Source organism: Protopterus annectens, chromosome 7.part0, assembly GCF_019279795.1.
Source record: "Protopterus annectens isolate FY-2018-M chromosome 7.part0, PAN1.0, whole genome shotgun sequence".
NCBI classification, from domain to species: domain Eukaryota; kingdom Metazoa; phylum Chordata; order Ceratodontiformes; family Protopteridae; genus Protopterus; species Protopterus annectens.
In genome coordinates this window covers 1087423227-1087443437 of record NC_056739.1, presented here as the reverse complement: position 1 = coordinate 1087443437, position 20211 = coordinate 1087423227, and the positions used below count along the sequence as shown (strand labels likewise).

At 42.6% G+C, this 20211-nt stretch overlaps 1 protein-coding gene across 13 annotated transcripts in view; it reads right to left on the bottom strand.

The window, feature by feature from the left end:
* Positions 1 to 20211, bottom strand: part of NEO1 (neogenin 1) — a 2116015-nt gene that overhangs the window by 302400 nt on the left and 1793404 nt on the right. For 11 of the 13 annotated variants that reach the window (XM_044077666.1, XM_044077665.1, XM_044077664.1 and 8 more), the window contains exon 17: positions 19654 to 19877. In XM_044077666.1, the coding sequence (XP_043933601.1) occupies positions 19654 to 19877 (224 nt within the window). The remainder of the gene's footprint in view (positions 1 to 19653; positions 19878 to 20211) is intronic. The other 2 variants (XM_044077656.1, XM_044077662.1) reach the window with 1 other exon arrangement.

Here is a 20211-nt window from a genome sequence, read left to right as displayed (position 1 = left end):
AGTATTTCCCTCAAAATGACCCCCACCCCAGGAGAGAAGTGTCCATCATCACTACTCCCCCACAGGGGGATACCCGCACAAAGGAACACACTTGCATCAATGGTGAAGATGCTTCTCACCAAGACAGATGGTTTCTGCAAGTTGGAGAGATTCATATCTTTCAATGAAGCAGATTGTGAGCCTGAGACCACTGCACTGCAGAGATCCACTGAAGAACTCTCATTTGATATCTCACCAAGGGTACCAAAAGAATGGTCGAAGCCTTTAATTCTTGCATCCAAAGTATTAATCTGGCTAGGAGAGAATAATGTCTCATGAGAGAGTTGAAGCTGGTAGTTGGATGGAAAGCACCCTGCGAGGAGAAAGGCTGACTGTCTGAGAAACTGAATCCAGGTGACCAGCTTGAGTTGGAGTGAGTTGACTTTTTTCCATGCTGCTGGTAATGCCCAAATCCTGAAGCAACCACAGCAAGAGGTCTCTGTTGACACATTATTAGATCCGAGGTAGCGGTTAGGAGCCAATCATATAAATATGGGAACACCTGGAACCCTAGCAGACGGAAATTAGCTGCTACTACTGCCATCACCTTGGTGAACACCCTGGGGGCTATGGTGAGACTAAGGGGCAGTGCTCTGAACTAATCAGGATTAGCTCCCAGCTTGAAAAGGAAAAAAATCTCCTTGAGCACCTGTCTATCTTTGTGTGATAGTACATGTCCTTGAGATCTATTGAGCACATCAAGACATCTTTCTTCAGAAGACACAAAATGGACTGAATTGTGACACCTGGAATTTTGTCTGCTTCATAGATTGATATAAATGACTCTGCTCCAAAATGGGTCTGTGGTCCAGTTTTCTTTGGAACTAAAAAGAAAGTACAGTTGTATAAAATCTTACCATAAGAGTAGATGTCCTTCTCTTCACTGTTACAGTACTAGGGCTGTGGCTTCTTCTGCTGCTTATTTCAAAAGTTTGGATGCTAACCCCATTCCTGAGGCAACTACTTGGATTTCTGTGCATATTTTTTACTAAAGCACTACACTCTGGATGTAGTTTCTAGGGCTAGAGATGGATTTGCCATGGCTATCCTGCATTGTTTTCTTGAGGGGGCTAGCTGGACCTTCCCCATCTCACCTTTCTTCCTGAGCTTTTGTACTCTCCCGACTGTATAATACAACAGTGATATGGAAGGACATTGTACGGTTGTGTAAAATCTTTCCATAACAGTAGATGTCTTTCTCTTCATTGTTGCAGTATTTGCTTGCTCCCTCACTCCTCCTGTTTCTTTCTCCTTCTGGATGCACATGTTCCTCTTTTCTCCTTGGACTGGTGTTCCTCCTGTGGCTTTTCACTTCTGAGGATGGTATATTCATATGTCAACTTTATGCCCTACACCATGCGTGGGGATATGTGTGACGTATAATGTCCCTATTACAATGTAAGGCTTTGGTACACTGACCAGACGCCAGGCTACCCTTGACAGGGGGATCCCTATTTTAAGGAATACTGCAACAGTAATATGGAAGGACGTCCTTAAATAGACTCTGGATCCTTGCTGGTCTTTGTGGACTGGTTGAATGACTCTTTTCTAATAGCTTTGAAATTTCTGCTGTTGCTAGTTCCTGCTGATTGGCTGGAACATCGGGAACAGATCTGTTCTGTTTTGGAGGATGAGAAAGTGGAATTATACAGCCTCTGGAAATAAGATCTAGCAACCAGCAATCTGTTATATTTGGCCAGGCTACAGGGTGCAGAGAAAATCATCCCCCAACTGCCTCCAGAGAGCAGCAGTTGGGCAAACTTTCAAGGATGATAGAAGGGTTTCTTAAAAAAGGGCCCTCTTGAAACCTTGATTTTGCAGTCCATTTCTGTCCCTGGGGCAATGTCCATTCTGATGTCCTCCTCCTCTGTCATTGGGAAGCCTGTCACAAGAAGTACCTTGGTAAGATCCCTGTGACTTCCCAAACCACATCTTCTTCCCACAACTCTGATTCCTAGAAAAGGATCTCTGAGGTGTGGGGAAGCAAATTCCAACAGCAGAGAGGGTCTTACCATCTTCCTGGCTTCTAATAAGAGTTTCCCTGAACTTAGGACCAAACAAAGTGGATCCATCATACAGAGCATTAATAAAGGATGCCTTGAAATTTCCTGCAAAGTCACAAAGACACATTCAAGCATGTCGGTGTACTGTAAAGGTGGTGTCTGCTGCCCTGGCTGTGGCACTGGATGCATTAAGAATCTGACACATAGCCACATTAGATGAGGATTGAAGGGTTGAGAGCTGAGATTACACTGTTTTCTCGACATCTGTTGGCAGGACCCTTGAGTGAGATTTGGAAAGCTCTTTGGTCAAATCTATCTGAAATCGAGTGACATGTGCTAAATAGTTCAGTGCTTGTAATGCAAACAACGCTGAAGCTTACATCAATTTCCCAAAACAATCCATCTCCCTTGACACCTTGTTAGGAGGATGAACCAAAGTGCTTTCTTCCAAAACCTCGTTCTTGGTTGCTTCAGCTACCACTACTGTGCACATAGGTGACACCTTGCTCCCATGCTTTCTGTCTGAAGGTGCTGACAAGATTTTGTCGGGCTTCCTGGGGATGGCTTCCACCACATCAGGATCCATCCTTGCTCACTGTGCCATGAGGTCAACTAAGAGGTCGACAAGAGGTACCAAAGGCTTCCAGGAACACAGACTCTTCCAGAGGGGGATGTATGTTGGGCCATCCCCCTTTCCTTCTCATCAATTCCAAGATTTCACTGAAGGTGACGTCTTCAGGTGAGGATCTGGGGGATCATTCTCCATCAAAGTCTATGTCATCAGTGACGGACACTGGAGAGGAGTTAATGTGCTCCACTTACATATCTGCTTTTGGTGATCTTGCTCTCTGGGAATGCCAGAGGATTGAGTCTCGGACTGGGAGCTTAACAGACAAGTTTCCTGAGGTCTTGGTTCTGACAGTCCCTGTCTAACAGAAAGATTACAAATAGAATCAGGCTCGGTGCACAGTTCAGGTGACACAAGTCTTGATGAAGGTATGGTATCTCTCGGAGTCAGAAGGAATATCTGAAAAATCTCAAAAGCAGATGACATTATCTGCTCCAAAGGATTATCTCCAATAGCGTTGGTAAAGACCCTTCAGAAATAATAAGCCTCGACTCCAAAGCGGATCTTGGAGCAGAGTATGGAAAGCTGAGACACCGAGAGGTAGAGATGGCTCCGAGTCTTGCTGTCGACTCCTTCTCCCACTCCCTGAGGCCGAAAGCAGAGTTCCAAGAGTGTCCCAGCTTTGAACGCATTGGGGCCAACAGAGACAGGGGGATCCAGTCTGAGTCAAAATGGAGAAAACCACTAGTTCCGACATGGATACTAAAGGCAGATTGACACAGAGCCAACCAAATCCAATGGCTGGTCCAGTGTTAGAATGGGTAAAGGTGTGCTAGGTATAGTACTTGGTACAGTCAAGGGTGATGGTAGCAAGAGAACTCAAAAGCTGAATCTGAGCTCTAAGGAAACTCCTCATCACTCTGTCAATGTCCTGCTCTGAAAGACACCTGTTTAACCAGGCAGAAGACGACAAAGGAGGAGCTCTGGGAGGTCTCCTGTCTTGTCTTGTAAGATGGGTGAATGTAGACTGGAGATTACTGGTTCCAGTGAGAACCAAGGCCAATCAATGGGTGAATGGGTCTGAGCAGCTCCTGGATCTGGGCACTGCAAAATCTTAGATCAGGTCCTTGAGCAGGAGCTGGATCTGGTGTCCATTTCCTTAATTTTACTGGCTAGTCTATTTCTCCTCCTTTCTCTCTCTCTCTGTCTAGTTTTTGCTTTCAACTTAAACTTTTATGTATCATTAGTTTTCTTCTCCTGGCTGGCTGGTGAAGCTGAAGTAGGAGGAGTCGACTCAGCAGGTAAAATCCCTTTAACCATCAGCAGTTCCTTCCATTGCTGTAGTGCTCTAGCACTGAAGGAAGTGCAAGCTTGACATCGAATTTCAAGATTTTCTGCCCCCAGGCAGTAAAAACATTTTTGATGAGGATCCTGCAGGGGCAGTTTGTGCCCACACTTAATTTTTTTTTTTTAAATCCCATGTCTCAGACATGTTGAATTTTAAATATAAAACTATCAATCTAATAAGCAACCTGCCCTCAAAGACGAAAATCTGAAATTATACTGATAAATACTTTAAACAATATGGATATAAAGAACAGCACTGCACACTAAGAAACACTAAAACTACAACTCTGTACTATCAAGACTAACATGCACTAATTTGACTACTAAATTGGCTAACTATCCTACGGGACCCAAAGAAAAACACTATTCCACAGAGAAGGAACTAAAAAAGAATATTAAGATCCCTTCCAATTAACAAAGCAGTTGAATACTTCAACTCTACTTTTCTAACAATCCTGGACCATCACGCCCCAATACGCTGTACAAGAAATAAAGCTAAACCTGCTCCTTGGCTCTCTAACAAAACCAGGCAACTAATCACTCAGAGAAACAAATCCTGGGCTAAATGGCAAACTACTAAGAACTCTACAGATCATCTAACCTTCAGACAGCATAGAAATAATACAAAAAAAGCCATCCTACTTCACAAAAAGAACTACTATCTCCACCTACAACAATCCTCCCTCAAGGAACCTCAGAAGTTTTGGTCTACTATCAATAAACTTCTTTATCCAGGTGTACCTGTTACCCCCATCCCCTCAGGCACTAAACCTGAAAATTCTACTGAAACAGCTAATGCCTTTAATTCGTTCTTTACCAATACTATCCAAACTCTGGCTAGCCATCTATCCCCTGATATCTCAAATACACAAATTCCCACCTCCAAGGCACCCCCAGTATTCAAGTTAGAACCAGTGCCCACATCATATATTTGCTCCCTTCTCCAACAGCTAAAAGCAACTACCCCCTCAGCTGACAAACTCCCAGCTGAATTCCTGCAAACAGCATCTAAAGCCATAGCTTATCCCACCTCCATATTGATAAATAGAACCATAATTGAAGGTATTATCCCTTCCATCTGGAAAATCTCTCATATTATCCCACTACACAAAGGTGGTAGCTCCAACGAAATGTCCAACATTTGTCCCATAGCACTGCTCTCCCCACTTGCAAAAATAATGGAAAAGTGTGTCCAGAAACAGCTAATGAACCATCTTCTCCATCACAACCTACTAGCAAACTTTCAACACGGATTTAGACCTTTCCACAGTACCTCTACTGCTTTGCTTTCCTTCACAAACTTTACCAACGAAAACCGCAACAAAAATATCCTCTCCTCAGCAGTCTTTGTCGACTTAAAAGCTGTCGACATGGTTAATCACCAAATCCTTCTTTACATCCTAAAGTCCTACTCACTAAATCCACTATCCATGAACTGGTTCACATCCTATCTAGAAAACAGACAGCAGGCTGTACTCTGGCAAAATACACTATCGAATCATCTGCCTATCACATTAGGTGTTCCACAAGTCTCCATATTAGGCCCCCTCTTGTTTTCCATTTACATCAATGACCTCCACTTAGCCATTCCACTCTCCACATGTATTCAATATGCAGACGACTCTACTATAGTCTGCACAGCCACCTCTCAGGCTGAACTTCAGTCTCATACACAAAAAGCTTTCAATACAGTAGAACACTGGTTCTCTAACCGCTGCCTCCTACTAAACCCCCCAAAAACTAAACTTTTACTCTTTACACCAACCCAAAAGACTACCCCTGTACACTTCACTATCACATCTAATAATGGCACCCTTATTTCTCCTGATCTAACCACTAAACTCTTAGGAATCACAGTTGACAATAATCTCAACTTTGATACCCACATAAATGCCACAGTAAAATCAGTTAACAGAAAATTAGGATCCCTCTACAGAATAAAACCTTATCTTACACCACTAGCTAGGTCCACTATAACTAGAACTCATTTACTCTCAACCCTTCTTTATGCCTCTCCCATTTACACTAACCTCTCTAAAAGGAACCTTCACAAACTAGCTATATCCTATAATAACATTGTTAGGTTCGCTACAAGCTCCCCTTTTAGAACTCATCACTGTCTAAATATGAAACAACTAGGCTGGTTAGAATTTCTGAATCAGATACAATTTCAGCAACTGACAATAACATACAAGGCCCTTTATCAACCCCATAATACTCCCATACTCTCTAGCTTCATTATACCATATAGCAATCTCAAAAAATTACGCTCCTCAAACAAAATGCTTAGGAATATTACTAAATCTAAAAATTAGCAGGTGATTCCTTGTTCTCTCACTCTGTCGGAAAAGTATGGAATCTATTACCACCTGACCTTACATCTCTGACCTCTCTCCCACTTTTTAAAAGAAATCTAAAGCTCTACTTCAATAATCACTGGTTATGCTCCTGCTCTAACCCTGACTAACATTTTCTTCACTCTGATCTTTTACCTTTCTCCTATTACAACCTTAAAATACTTCTATATCCTTTTCTTTCACATAGAAATAAATTGTTACTAGTATATCCTTCTAAGACTTGTTTCCAGTAGGAGTAGTTTATAATATAAAAAAAAAAAAATATATATATATATATACATATACATATATATAAAAACCTTTGAATGCTTCTATTTTTTTAATATTCTTTTAACAAATTTCTTTAGCTAGCATGTTATGCTAAAATCATTGCTGTATACAACTGCCTTTATGGCATAATTTTTGCTATATAAAACTGTTTTTATGTTATTCTCTATTAAATTGTATGTTTTTTCCCTGGAGCTTTTCTCCCCGGGCCTCTACTGAAAATGGACATATATCCAGTTAGACTAGCCCGGTCAACAAATGTAAAATAAATAAATAAAAGGAAGTTCTAGGAGCCCATGAAGACATGGCTGAAATCTTTCTCTACAAACAACATCTGAGGTAATTAGATGGAGCACAGGCAGTTATGGGTACAGGAGAAGCCTGAGCCCTGAAGCAAGATCTTCCTAGTTGGTGCCGAGGTTGGATCCGACAACCTACAGTTGAATCGGATGAAAACAGACAACACTGGATGTGAGGATTATGACTGGGTCTTTGACTAACTGTATACCCTTCAAACTCTTGTTTGGACTCCCATGTACTTCAGCAGAAAGGGGCACAACTAAAATAGCTTCCAATGGCATCAAGTTCCTACACAGGGGTAAATGGGCTTCCCTTTGCAAAGGAAATGAGAAGATCAATTCGAAACTTGGCTATTTCATTTTACTTACTAGATGGATTACACCAGGCCTAGGCATATGGAATTTTACCAGATAAGACACATTATGAATGGCATTTATAATAACCAGGAGAAATTTGATCATAACTCCAAACTCCTCTGTACTGCACTGATGAGAACTACCAGTAGCCGAAACGGATGAGGTTTTAGCTTAAAGTTTCGTTTGACTTAATGCACCTCAAGATGAAATGCAATGTTAGTATGGAAATACAAATTCAAGAACCTGGTTTGTAAAAAGATTGCCAAGCCTTCTAATTTTCCAGCATTAAAGCTGATCAGCTACCAAACAAAATACTAAAAAACAACCCGGGTTCATTATTTTCACTCCCTTTTTACTTGCAAAGAAAGTGAAAACATGTAGATGGCCCTGTACAGAAAACATTCTGTTGCCAGCCTGGCAGCATAGACAAATTATTCCTCTGCAGGATTTGGACAATCCTTCTGACCCTAACACGAGGGAAAGCAAGAAAAATGTAAACTAAGGCTAACAATGGGGACTGAGGGAGTGTTTGCAGTGGGAGTCCAATATTCCACTTTAGAGCTCCTGTCTGGTGTAGTATAGCATATACACGTCTAACAAATTTCAAAATGGCTACAACTGTTGTGCATCCACCTTAATTTATTTTTCAAATTTTCTGCAAAAGTTTCTGTTAATAGGATATAAGCTAAGTGACACAATATAACCCCTGCATACAAAAAGTTTACTTTTAAAACTTTTCTGCAAAAGGTTCTGAATGAAAAGGATTAAATTAAGAGAAAAACACTGAAAATTAGATAAACAATGAAACACAAGCTATTATTTTCCAAGTTTACTGGGATATGGGTTACTGAACTCTGTTAATGGGATACAAGCTAAAGTGAAACAATATAACCCCAGCATACAAGAAGTTATTACTTTTAAAACATTTGACACACATTTGTTAATAGTGGCTCTATGGACTGGCAATCAGAAATGCCATCAAGGGTCACTTTTCCACCTCTTACTCACAGTTTCATAGTTTAGTACTAGGCTATCTGTCCTTGGCCATTTATAAGCCTGCCAAAGTGTATGTGGATTTCGCCACCCCATGTAACGATACAAAAGTGTACAATTTAAATTAAATTTAGTTTACTGTGCCTCTATCTATCTATCTGCAATGACACAGAGATGACCCCCAGGGTAAACCTACGATCATCCATCCATTCGTCCAGATTTCTCTTGAAGAGAGTCAGTGAGGGGTTCTGCCTAACATGGACAGGTATCCTGTTCCAGAGTGCGGGAAACCTCTAGGTTACGAATCTGTCCCTCCAGCATGTCCTATTCATATTTGTGCTGAGGTTTAGATCTTTAGCTCTCGTGGCTCTGATGGATTTGGATTTTTTGAGGTGGAGCATGTCCATTAATTCTGAATTGGACATGGCCTTGTACGTAAGGCACAGATCACCTCTGAGCAGGCGGTATGCTACTGAATAGAGCTGGAGCTTTTTCAGTCTGGCAGCATATGACATATGCTGGAGAACCTTGATCCTCTTGGTAAGGTACTTTTGGGGTATCTCCAGCTGCTGCAGGTGCCGGGTGAGGTACATACCAAATGGGGCATTGTACTCAATCATAGGCCTGATAAGGGAAGAATATAAGGGTACAATGACATCCTTTGATCTGGATGTGAATCCCTTCATGATAAGGTGGGCAAGGTAGAAGGTGGCGACGTGGGTGTCAAATGAGAGGTCACTGTCATCTTGGGTCCCCAGGTCTCTGATCACGTTTTCCGTACTTAATGGATTACCACCTATGTGGTAATTTGTGGGTACTTTGTTTTTTCCAAAGGGGATGACTATACATTTTTTGGCATTTAGTTTAAGGCCATGACTCTGGCACCAGTCGTCTGTTTCTGTGAGGCCCTTCTGGAGGATGCATGTGTCAGCTGGTGTGTCGACTATGGCGCCTAGTTTGCAGTCGTCTGTGAACTTTGTCAGCCACAACCCCCCTATGTTTGCCTGCACATCTGAGAAATAAATGCCGAACAAGAGGGGTCCCAAGACAGCGCCCTATGGGACTCCACTTGTGACTGGCTTAGAGTCTGACATAGCTCCAGCTATTCTGACTTTGTGGGTTCTGTCCTTTAGCCAATTTGCAACCCATCTTGTGACAAACGGGTTTACATTTAAGCTGTTGAGCTGGTCTATGATGCCTGAGTGGAGTATTGTGTCGAAGGCTTTTGCCAGATCCAGGTAGGCTGTGTGAACTGCCTTCATCGATGGCTCTAGTGACTGTTTCAAAAAAGTCCACCAGGTTTAAAAGACAGGATCTGCCCTTTACAAAGCCGAACTGGGTAGGGTCAATTGTCTGTAGGTCTCCGATGTCTTTGTTTATGAGTTCCATAATGATCCTTTCCGTAGCTTTGCAGACCAGGCTGGTCAAGCTTATGGGGCGGTAGTTTCCAGGGTCTGTAGAGGTGCCACCTTTGTGGAGTGGGACCACTGTAGCTGTACGCCAGTGTTCAGGGACGTATCCTGTAGCAAGGCTACGATTAAACAGCGTTCTTATGTGCGGGTTTAGCTCCTCTAGGAGTTCACGTAGCATGCAACCCGGGACACCGTCAGGTCCCATGGATGCTGTATTTTTAGCTTTGCTGAGGGCAGCTCTCACCTGGACATCTGAGATTTCAGGGAGGTTGCATTCAACTGAGATATTTATTTCATCTTTTGGGGGAGAGGGAGGGGAGAAATTTGCACTGAACCTGTCTGCTAGTATGTTGGCAATATCTGTGGGTTCAGTGTATTTTTTGCCGTTATGAACTAACTCTGCGCATATCTGAGGGTTTCCGACCAGGTTTCTAACATAATTGAAGAAGGCCTTGTGATTATCTTTAGTGTCCTTAGCGATTTCTCTCTCGAAGTTGGCCTTTGATGATTTTATTAGCGAACGTAGTTTTTTGCTAGTGCTGATCAGGGATGCCTTCCCTTTATGGGATTTTGCTCTGTCTTGCAGTAGCTTCCTTCTCTTGTTATAAAGTTTGTTTATGGCTGGGGTCCACCAGATAAGATGCCTGCCTTTGGTGGAAAGGGTCTTGGTTTTATTTGGGATTGCATGATCCATGCATTCTTGGAGATGCCCGTAGAAAGCATTTGTGAAGGATTCAGCAGTGTGGGATGTGGTTTCCACTGGCCCAGGGGGCTTGAAGGATACCATTTCAGTCCTAAGGAGTGTACAGTCAGCTTTTGAGAAGTTTCTCACTGTGGTCTTTTGTGCTGGGGGTGGAGGTGGGATATGAATATCTAGGGTTATTAGTTTATGGTCTGATCTCACTAGTGAGGGGTATACTTCCGGTGTTGAGCATTTTGTCCCCATGTTTGTGATGATCAGGTCAAGTATATTATTTCCCCTTGTGGGGGAGGTGACTAGTTGTTCCATCGCATTTGAGTTGATGAATTCCAGTAACCTTTGGGCTAGGGTGTTGGGGCTTGAGTAATGCACCCAGTCTATGTTTGGGTAGTTGAAGTCTCCCAATATGATTGTGTTTGGTGAGACATTCATATCCTCCAGTGTCTTCAGGAAGGCTGAATGGAGTTCCTGAGATTGCGAGGGTGGTCTGTAGCATGCTACAAGTTGTATAGCAGTTTTGCCTACGGTTAGTTGCACATGGATGGTCTCCGATGCTTCGTGCGTTGCCACTAACCTGGAGGTGTGGGTGTGTCTAATGAATATGGACATCCCCCCTCCTTTTGTGGTTCGGCCCAGGTTTTGGGGCCGAAATGCATGATACAAGGTATAACCTGGTAGGGCTGGGGTGCTCTCAGGAGCCTTGAACCAGGTTTCAGTTACTGCACAGACATCGATGATCTCCATACTGAGGAGTGCTTCGAGAGCCTGCATCTTGAGATTTAAACTTCTGGCATTGAGCAGCATTACCCTTAGTTTTTTTCCTTTATTGTTTTCTAAGGTGGTGGGTTTGTCTTTTGAGCCTTGCCTAAAAAAGGCACTATAGGGGTGGCAAGAGCCTTAGCCAATATCCGGAAGCCCAGTGGTGACAGGTGCAAGCCGTCCCTTGTGAAGCAGCGTGGCTTGTCCAGCATGTCATCCCAAGCAGACAGACATTGGATCCCCCTAGAATGACACCAGTAATTGAGCCAATTATTAAAGCTGATCATCTTAGAGAGCGCATTTGTCAAACAAAGAAGAGAAAGGGAAAAAGGAAGGCTTGCCGAACCCAAAGCTGTATTGAGGCAAGCGCCATTAGTTCTTCCCTAAAGGGAAAGCCTGGTCCACTTTGCAAGGTAGGTCTAGAGTTGGGCTTTCGTGTCTCGCAGGACTCCCAGTGTGGTTCTAGTGTTCTACCTTCCAAGGCTAAAGTCTGAGATTCTTAGGTTTGGGTGTACAATGATCCATTCCTCTAGTGACAAAAGGTAGCACAAGAATGGGAAGACTTCTGGACCTCATCGGCTGTGCTCCTTGAAAAATGAGAACCAGTGTTTGACGGCCTCATGGCTGCCACCAGTATAAAACTGGCCTTCTCCAGCATAACATTCCTCAGTACCCTGAGTAGTAGGGGAATTGGAGAACAGGCCTACAAGAAAAGTACAGTTGTGTACACTTACCATAAATGTAGATGTTCGAGTGTATTCACTGTTGCAGTCATTACATTTGGGTAATCTGCTGGCAGGTTGCCCTCAGTCGGTCTGAATTCCAAAGTCTTGGGTCCTGTGTCGGTTGCTGTCTCCTCTTCCATGACATCAGGTCATCAGGGGTATAAAACAAGCAGCAGACGCCATTTTCTTTAGTTTTTCTTACCCCGGATGTCAGGTGCCTCCAAAAAGGTAGCAAATATATATATATATAAAAACTATATATACATGCATCAATACAAACTTTACCTTCATTTACAAGCAAATACACCACATAGGTTGTAGAAGATAGAGAAGGAAAGATAAACTCGAGAATGAAAGGGGGATGGCGGGCGGGTAACCTGGACTGCAACAGTGAATACACTCGAACATCTACATTCATGGTAAGTGTACACAACTGTACCATGTTCTTCGTGTTTCACTGTTGCAGTCATTCGATTTGGGTAGAATCCCAAAGATATGGATGGGAGGCTGGAGCTAAACAGCATTAGGTGCAGCTATAAGGCCCTGCAGAACTACAGTGGCAAAGCCTGCCCTGGACTTAGAGTAGAGAGGCAAATGACAATGCTTTGTAAAGGTGTGAACAGAACTCCAAGTAGCAGCCTCTAGAATGTCTTTGGTTGGTACTCCTCTGAGAAAGGCTGCTGAAGTAGCTGCAGCTCTGGTGGAATGAGACCTAATGCCCTTGGGCACAGGTATGCCATGGTGTAAGTAGCAGAAATGAATGTAGTGGCTTATCCACTTTGAAATACCCTTTCCTTCTGATCCTGCAGCATATGTCACTAGTAATTGCTCAGTTTTTCTTAGAGCTTTAGTCCTGCTCAAGTAGAATCTTAGCGGTCTGTGTACATCCAAGAAATGCAGAATTCTCTCCCCCTTCTTCTGCGGATTTGGATAAAAGGTTGGCAGATGAATAGTTTGGTTAAGAGCCACACTGGAAACCACCTTAGGCATAAATGAAGGATTTGTCCTCAGAGACACCCTGTCTGGGTAAAATATGATAAAAGGCTCCACAGCCATGAGGGCCTGTAGCTCTGAGACTCATCTTGCTGAAGTAATTGCTAGTAGCAGAGCTGTTTTCCATGATAAGAACTTTATATCAGCAGTAGCAGCTGGTTCAAATGGAGGCAGGGTGAGCTTTTCCAACACATAACTGAGGTCCCATGCAGGTATTGGTGATCTTCTAGGAGGCCTTAAATTTTTGTCTCATCTAAGATACTGCTTTAGTAAAGGATGAGAAAAGATTGGTGGCTCTGTATTGTAATAAGCCGAAATGGCAGAGGCATGGATTTTAATTGATGAGAAAGATAGGCCTTTGTCAAGCATCTCAGTCAAGTATTGTAATATCTGAGGAATATTTGGTTCTGTTGTATCAGTTCCTTGTGCTTGATTCCAAGCACAGAATCTCTTCCATTTATCAGCATAAGATTTTCTAGTACTAGGCCTTCTGGATTCCAAAATGACATCCATCACAGCTTTACTGAGAGGTGTTGTTTGTATAACTACATGATCAGCCACAATGCCAGGTTCAGTGTCTGGAGTTATTTGTGCAGGATCTGTTTGTTTTGCTGGGACAGTAGTTGAGGTCTTTGAGGTAAGGTCCAAGCTGGGTATTGAGACAAGTTCCTTAGGACTGGGTACCAGTATTGGCGGGGCCAGTCCGGGGAAATTAGTATCATCTTTGGTTTCTCTTGCCTGACTTTTAGTAGGACCCTGGAAAGAAGAGGCAGAGGAGGAGAGGCATAAACTGATAAGTTTTTCCAACTGAAGGATAGGGTGTCCACTTTCCATGCATGTCTGTGATAGGTCCTTGTGCAGAATCTTTTCAATTGATAATTTTGAGGAGAGGCAAATAGATCTATGTCCGGGCTCCCCCATTTCTTTGTTATCATGCTGAAGACTTGTGGATCTAGTTTCCATTCGTGAGGGTCCATAAGGTTTCTGCTTAAATCGTCTGCCAGAGTATTTTGTTTTCCTGGCAGGAATTGAGCTTGAAGATGTACTTGGTAAGTCAAAGCTGTGTCCCACAGTGCCATGGCTAATCTGCAAAGGAGGTATGAGTGCATGCCCCCCTGTTTGTTTATATACCACATAACCATGGTGTTGTCCGTCTTTATCAGCAGTTGTCCTGGATGAAGCAAGTCCTTGAAGGCTGTCAGGGCATTTTGAACAGCTAGCATCTCTTTTTGGTTGATATGTAGATGCATTTGTTTTGGGGTCCATATGCCCTGAATGCATCTTCCCACCATGTGGGCCCCCCAGGCATAATCTGATGCGTCTGTTGTTAAGGTTTGGCTGACAGGGGGTAGAGTGAAGGCCTGTCCCATGTTTTGGTGATATGCCTTTGCCCACCATAGAAACTCCTGTTGTAGGCAGGAAATGAGAGGAATCATGGTTTCCAGACTGTGACAATGTTGACTTCATAAACTTTTTAGGTACCACTGAAGTTTCCTCATATGCAGTTTTGCATATGGAATCAGTAGGATGCAGGATACCATGAAGCCCAAAGCCTGCAGAGTTTATCTTGCAGATAACTGGGCTTTTGTTGCCATCAGTTTGAAGCAAGTAGTCAGTTGCCTTTGTTTGTCTGGCGTGAGGTAAGCCATCTGGGCAGTTGTATTCAAGCTTGCACCCAGGAATGTTATCTTTCGAGAGGGTACCAGTTGTGATTTCTTTTCATTTATTGTGTACCCTAGGCATGTTAGAAGCCTTTTCACAAATGCCAGGTGTTGAAGAAGAATGTCCTTGTTCTCTGCTTGAATGAGACAGTCGTCCAAGTAACGACATATTTGTATACTTCTTTGTCTGCAAAAAGCAATTTCTGGTGCCAGGCACTTTGTAAAGACCCTGGGCACAGTAGATAAGCCAAAGGGCAGTGCAGAGAATTGGTAATGCATTAAGCCAGCCTTGAATCTGAGGTATCTTCTGCACGACTGCCTTATTGGGACATGCACATATGCCTCTTTTAGGTCTAATGTCACCAGCCAAGCATTCTTGCCCAGCATGGGCAGAAGCTGCTGCAAAGTCAGCATTTTGAATTTTGGAATGTCCAGATATGTGTTCAAAATAGATAAATCCAGTATTGGCCACCAGGCCTTGTCCTTTCTGGGTACCAAGAACATTCTTGAGTAAAAACCTTGTCCTTTTTCCTGTTCTGGTACTGGCTGAATGGCCCCCATATCCATGAGGGACGTAACCTGTTTCTGTGCCTCTGCCCATTGATTTTTTGGCAGATCCGGCCAACCATCTGCCATTGGGAGAGTATGGAAATGGAATCTGTATCCCTGTGATACTATGTTTAGCACCCACTTGTCCTGGGTTATTAACTGCCAATTTTGAGCAAAAAGTGCTAATTTCCCCCTAAGGGTGCTGCCAAAAGATAAGTGTTTGGTGAAGGCAGAGGGAAATCATTGGGACTGTTTTCTGTAGGATTTCGCTTTATCTCCTCCAGATTTGGAGGTAGAAGCACCCCATTGCTTTGACCTGTAAGAATCTTGTGCCTGGTATCTGGAACCCTTAGGGCATCTGGATTTGCCCCTTTGAGCTATGTCTGACTCAGGAAAGGACCAATTTTTTGTAGGCCAGTCTCTACTGAATCTTGGTGGCTGCGCTTGCAAAAAGTCTTTTACAGTTTTCATAGACTTAACTTTCTCTTCCATTTTCTTTAAAACCTCTTCTGCCTTAATACCAAACAGAGCATCATGCTGTAAAGGTGCATCTAGTAATTTAGCTTTAACATGATCAGGCAAATTTTGCTCTTTTAGCCAGGCATGCCTCTTAGTCACAGATCCAGTAACTGCGGCCCTGTAGGAGGCCTCTAAGGAATCAAAACCACATTGCAAAGTATGCTTTCCAACCTGTTCAGCTGCATGCAATAATTCCTGCAATTCTTTATTTTCTGCACATTCAGAAATCAACATAATTTTCTGTTTCAGCAATCCCATAACGTTGTTGTTGATACTTGAGCATATGAAACTGGCAGTTTAAGGCCTTAATTGCCAAGGATGCAGATGTATAAACCTTTTTTCCCCATCTATCCAGTGCCCTTAAATCTCTGTCAGAGGGGGTAGGATTTTTTGCTGTTGAGGCCTTAACCCCCTTTGGACCCTGTGCGTTTTTTATGTATTCTGGTAGTCGGATTGCTAACCAACGACATTTCTTGGTAGTTAAATCTTTTTCCAAAATACTTTGAGGCAAAAATATACCAACGCTTAATAGTGCGTTGGTTAAATCTAGCACAAAACCGACAACCAGGCACGTTGTGATCAGGGCCTAGGCAAGGAATACAGTATAAATGGAAATCCTTATGAGGTATTTGCTTCCCACAAGTAATACAATTAACTTTTTCTGACATCGGTATGGTGCAAGAAAAAAGTTTCCCCAATGTGGTACTTAGCTTTAGTGAAGACTTCGGTTCTGAAACTCAAACTCGAATATTTCAGGAGTCGGCCGACCGGCACTTGTGAAATGCTTCTGCTTCAGGCACTGCACGGCAAGAAAGACTAAAGAAAATGGCGTCAGCTGCTTGTTTTATACCCCTAACGACCTGATGTCATGGAAGAGGAGACAGCAACTGACGCAGGACCCAAGACTTTGGAATTCAGGCCGACTGAGGGCAACCTGCCAGCAGATTACCCAAATGTAATGACTGCAACAGTGAAACACGAAGAACATCTTTTGTTCCAGGGTATGCAGGAGATACCACTGCTAGGGCTGTCTTGCAGAAATACTTGGAAGTTGTTTGTGACCCAGTGATTCTGTGGGGAGACATGGTTCCATGGGGAGGCAAACAAGATCCACCCTCTAATGCATTCTAAAGTAAGGCGAATTCTGGAACGTTCTTGCACTTAATATTCATTCATGGGGACAGCTCAGATCTGCATAAGGTATTCTGCACTGACAGACTCTAAAGCATGGAAATGAATGCTCAATTTTTATGGCAATCCCAGGACATACTGACTAGCCTGCAGAGGAGACAGTAAATCATCCTTCCCCTTGTTGATAAAAGATAACACCATGGTACTGTTTGTGACAAGGCTATTTATAAAACTTTGAAGACATGAAGCACATAAATGCTAACCAGAATATCTTTTACTCTGATATACCTATCTTTAACAGTGATATTACAAGTGCCCTGGACCCTTAAGCCAGATGGAAGGTGCCCAAGGTCAGAATCTGTTCTCCCTTGAGTTCCACAAATGGCATCCAGAATTGGCTTTCACCTTCACCACATAATAATGGAATTATTTACAGATGTGGGGAATGAGAAGAAAATTATCATCTTCAGGAAGTGGGGTTACTGTAACCAGACATTTTTGAGACACTACTGGAGTTTCATGTCCAACCTCACAAAGGGAACGATAAGAATTAAAGAGGACACACAACCTAGAGCCTTCCGAATGGTCTTTGCAGTTGCAGATGATTTCAGGGAAACCAGGGGGGGCACTGCAATGTCCTCCTACAGAAGGGATAGGCTGTGAATCTCTGTATCCAAGACTGCTCTTAAAAAGCATTTGGTTTGTGAAAGGATTAGAATGGATTTCTCCAAACAATGAGACAACCCCTAGAGCTTGGTGATGAATGGGAAAATCTAGTTTAAAGATATGGTCATTTTTTTCTATTATTTTGCCTGAGTTCAGCAGTCATCCAGGAAAAACAGATGTGAATGTCCTGCACTTTAAGGTGACCAAGACCAGAACTTATCATATAGGAATACCCTGGGAGCAGTGGATACAGCCAAATGAGTTAGGAGATAGACAAAGTGTTACATGCTTCTGTCGCATGCCAAAAGAATTATCTGTGCTCCCTGAAAATGGGGATGCACAGGTATGTACCCTTTCATGTCCAATGTGACCACAAGGTCATCAGAAGCAGAAGACAGTCGGGAATAAAAGGTAAACATCTTCATTGTCGTTACAGTCAGAAACTTGTTTAGCCTGAAAAGGTCCAGAACAAGTCCAAAACAAAGGCCTTCAGGGTCCCACTTTCATAGAGAATATTCACAGCCTGGAAGAGAACCCCATCCTTGTTCTGATGAACAAACTCTTTCTACTGCCAGAAAGGCAAGCAGTATTTTTCAAAAAGTGGTCCGTCAAGTTATATGATCTGGCTGAAGAGGCATTCCTATGAAAAAAGGAATGGATCTGAACTCAATTTGATTTGCCATTCTTATGAGGAAGACAATGACAGATCGATGAAAAAGATGTCAGGCCTACCAGATGTAATCTGGGTGGTTCAACATGTTGGGGTTTGTACAGCAAGACTGAATTAGCAAGGGCTAAAAGGCCACTGAACAAAAAAGTCAAGATATTTTGTTTGTTTTAAGAGTCTTCTAATTATCCTACCTAACCAGCTAACAAATGGCAAATAAATAACTTTATTTATGCTTTACTAACAAGGGTTAGTACTGCTAGACCAGTAGCCTTTTTTCAGGGGGAAGTCCAGGGTGGTATTCAAACTAACGAGGGGAAATTTGGCCAAAGCATAAGGGAATTTTACCTACTCTTTTGTCATAATTTCCAGGAGATCTTTTACATCCACCTGAGTAATCACCAACTCAAGCAGGTAGTGCTCAGTATAACACCTTATCAAAAGGACTGTAAACTCACGAGTGCTGCAACCCCTTACGTGGCACTGTAGAGACAGTATTACAAAGAAATCCAAATACCTGGGGTGGGAATAGAACCCACAGCCTTCTGATCTTCCATCACCAAATGTGAGTGTACTACTGGTTGTGGCAATGAGAATACATAGTGAAAAACACTGATTTGTTAATACACAAGGAACATGATTGGTCATTTGCAGGCACCTCAAACTGTGTCAGGCTGACAGCGTTATTTTCTACAGATGTCTGGTGTAATTAAGACACCTGTAACCCAATGTGAGCCTCCAAACATGCAGTAGCAGTTAGGGATTAAACAGAATATGATGATGGAGCTAGGGGATAACAAATACGTGCTTTCCAAAGCTGACAAAGTCAGGCACCTACAGGATCATAAAGACCTTAAAATGCTCTACCGGCAGGATATCTGGCTGCTAGTTTTCTGTTCATTTTCTAAGGACACTTACAATCAATGCTCATTCACGTTGAAGATGACTCTCACTCTGATGTAATGGTGGCCAGCTCTTACCCTAAAGTAGTAGTAGTTTTACGATTTAGAAAATCAAAGTCTACTCCCTTCACATTTTTTCTTTTTATTAAAGGAAGCACAGAGATAATACTAGGATACTTCATGAGAAGATATAAATGAGAATAGACAAAGATGAAAATGCTTTTATGGCACCTGCTGGCCATAAGCACACTTTCTGGTGGACCTTCTTGGAGTCATCAGCCTCAGAAAAATTTACAAGTCAAAAGATCTAACAGGCAAATATAGGAGAAATCAGTATCGCTGATCAAGCCTTAAAAAAGTCTGTAAAAGGCTGTACACTAACTTCCACATACCCATGTGGCAAAACAAAGTGACAATGGTGCAAGCAATCTCTCCTTTAAACAGTAAGTTCTAATGATGCAAGAGACAGGGCAGCCCAGTGTGTAGGATGTCTGAAAACATGAAGTCAGGATGGATGGTCAGACGTCCACATGTGGTATAACTTCTATACACTGCAATTCACACTCCAGCAGACATCCTTACAATGAACATCACTTATTAAACGTTATTTACACGTGGATGACATGCTTTTGAACCATGACTTCCTTCATGCTGTAAACATACTACATTAATCAGTCTCCGAGACTCTACTGTCTAGGACTGGATTAAATGTGCAAAACTATAAAATTAGAAACAGTACCTTATACTTGGCATTGGCTGGGATGTTGGTTTTCCATCGTACGGTATAATAACGTGCATCTGTAATCTTCTGGTTCTTCGGTAACGAGTTGTCAGCCCAGGTGATTCGGATGGTGTCGTGGCTCACTATCATAGCTTGCACGCCGACAGGTGGCAACATAGGAGAAGGGTCTGGTACTGGAGTGTTTGGAGCATTAAGAATAAATAAATCATCTTCAGAAGTATCTAAAGGGTCCAATTTGGCGGGTAGCAAAATTAAAATTAAATGAAAATGCAAGCATGGTTTAATTGCAAAAAAATGAACAAAAATGAGGAAAATGTAGGGTAATGGAATGAGAGTGAAAAACAGGGAGAGAGAAAGAAAGAATTCTAAATTAGTAGAATACATGAAATCAAATAAGCCTTCAATGTTAAATGTGATTACAGTTGTAATCACATTGGTATCCTGCTGGTGGTGCTGGAAGGAAGTACATCTGAAAACAGCTTACCTCAAACTAACTTTGCAAGCTGAAACCTTCATTACTTCATAACACTGGAGGGACAAGGGGGAAGCTGATCT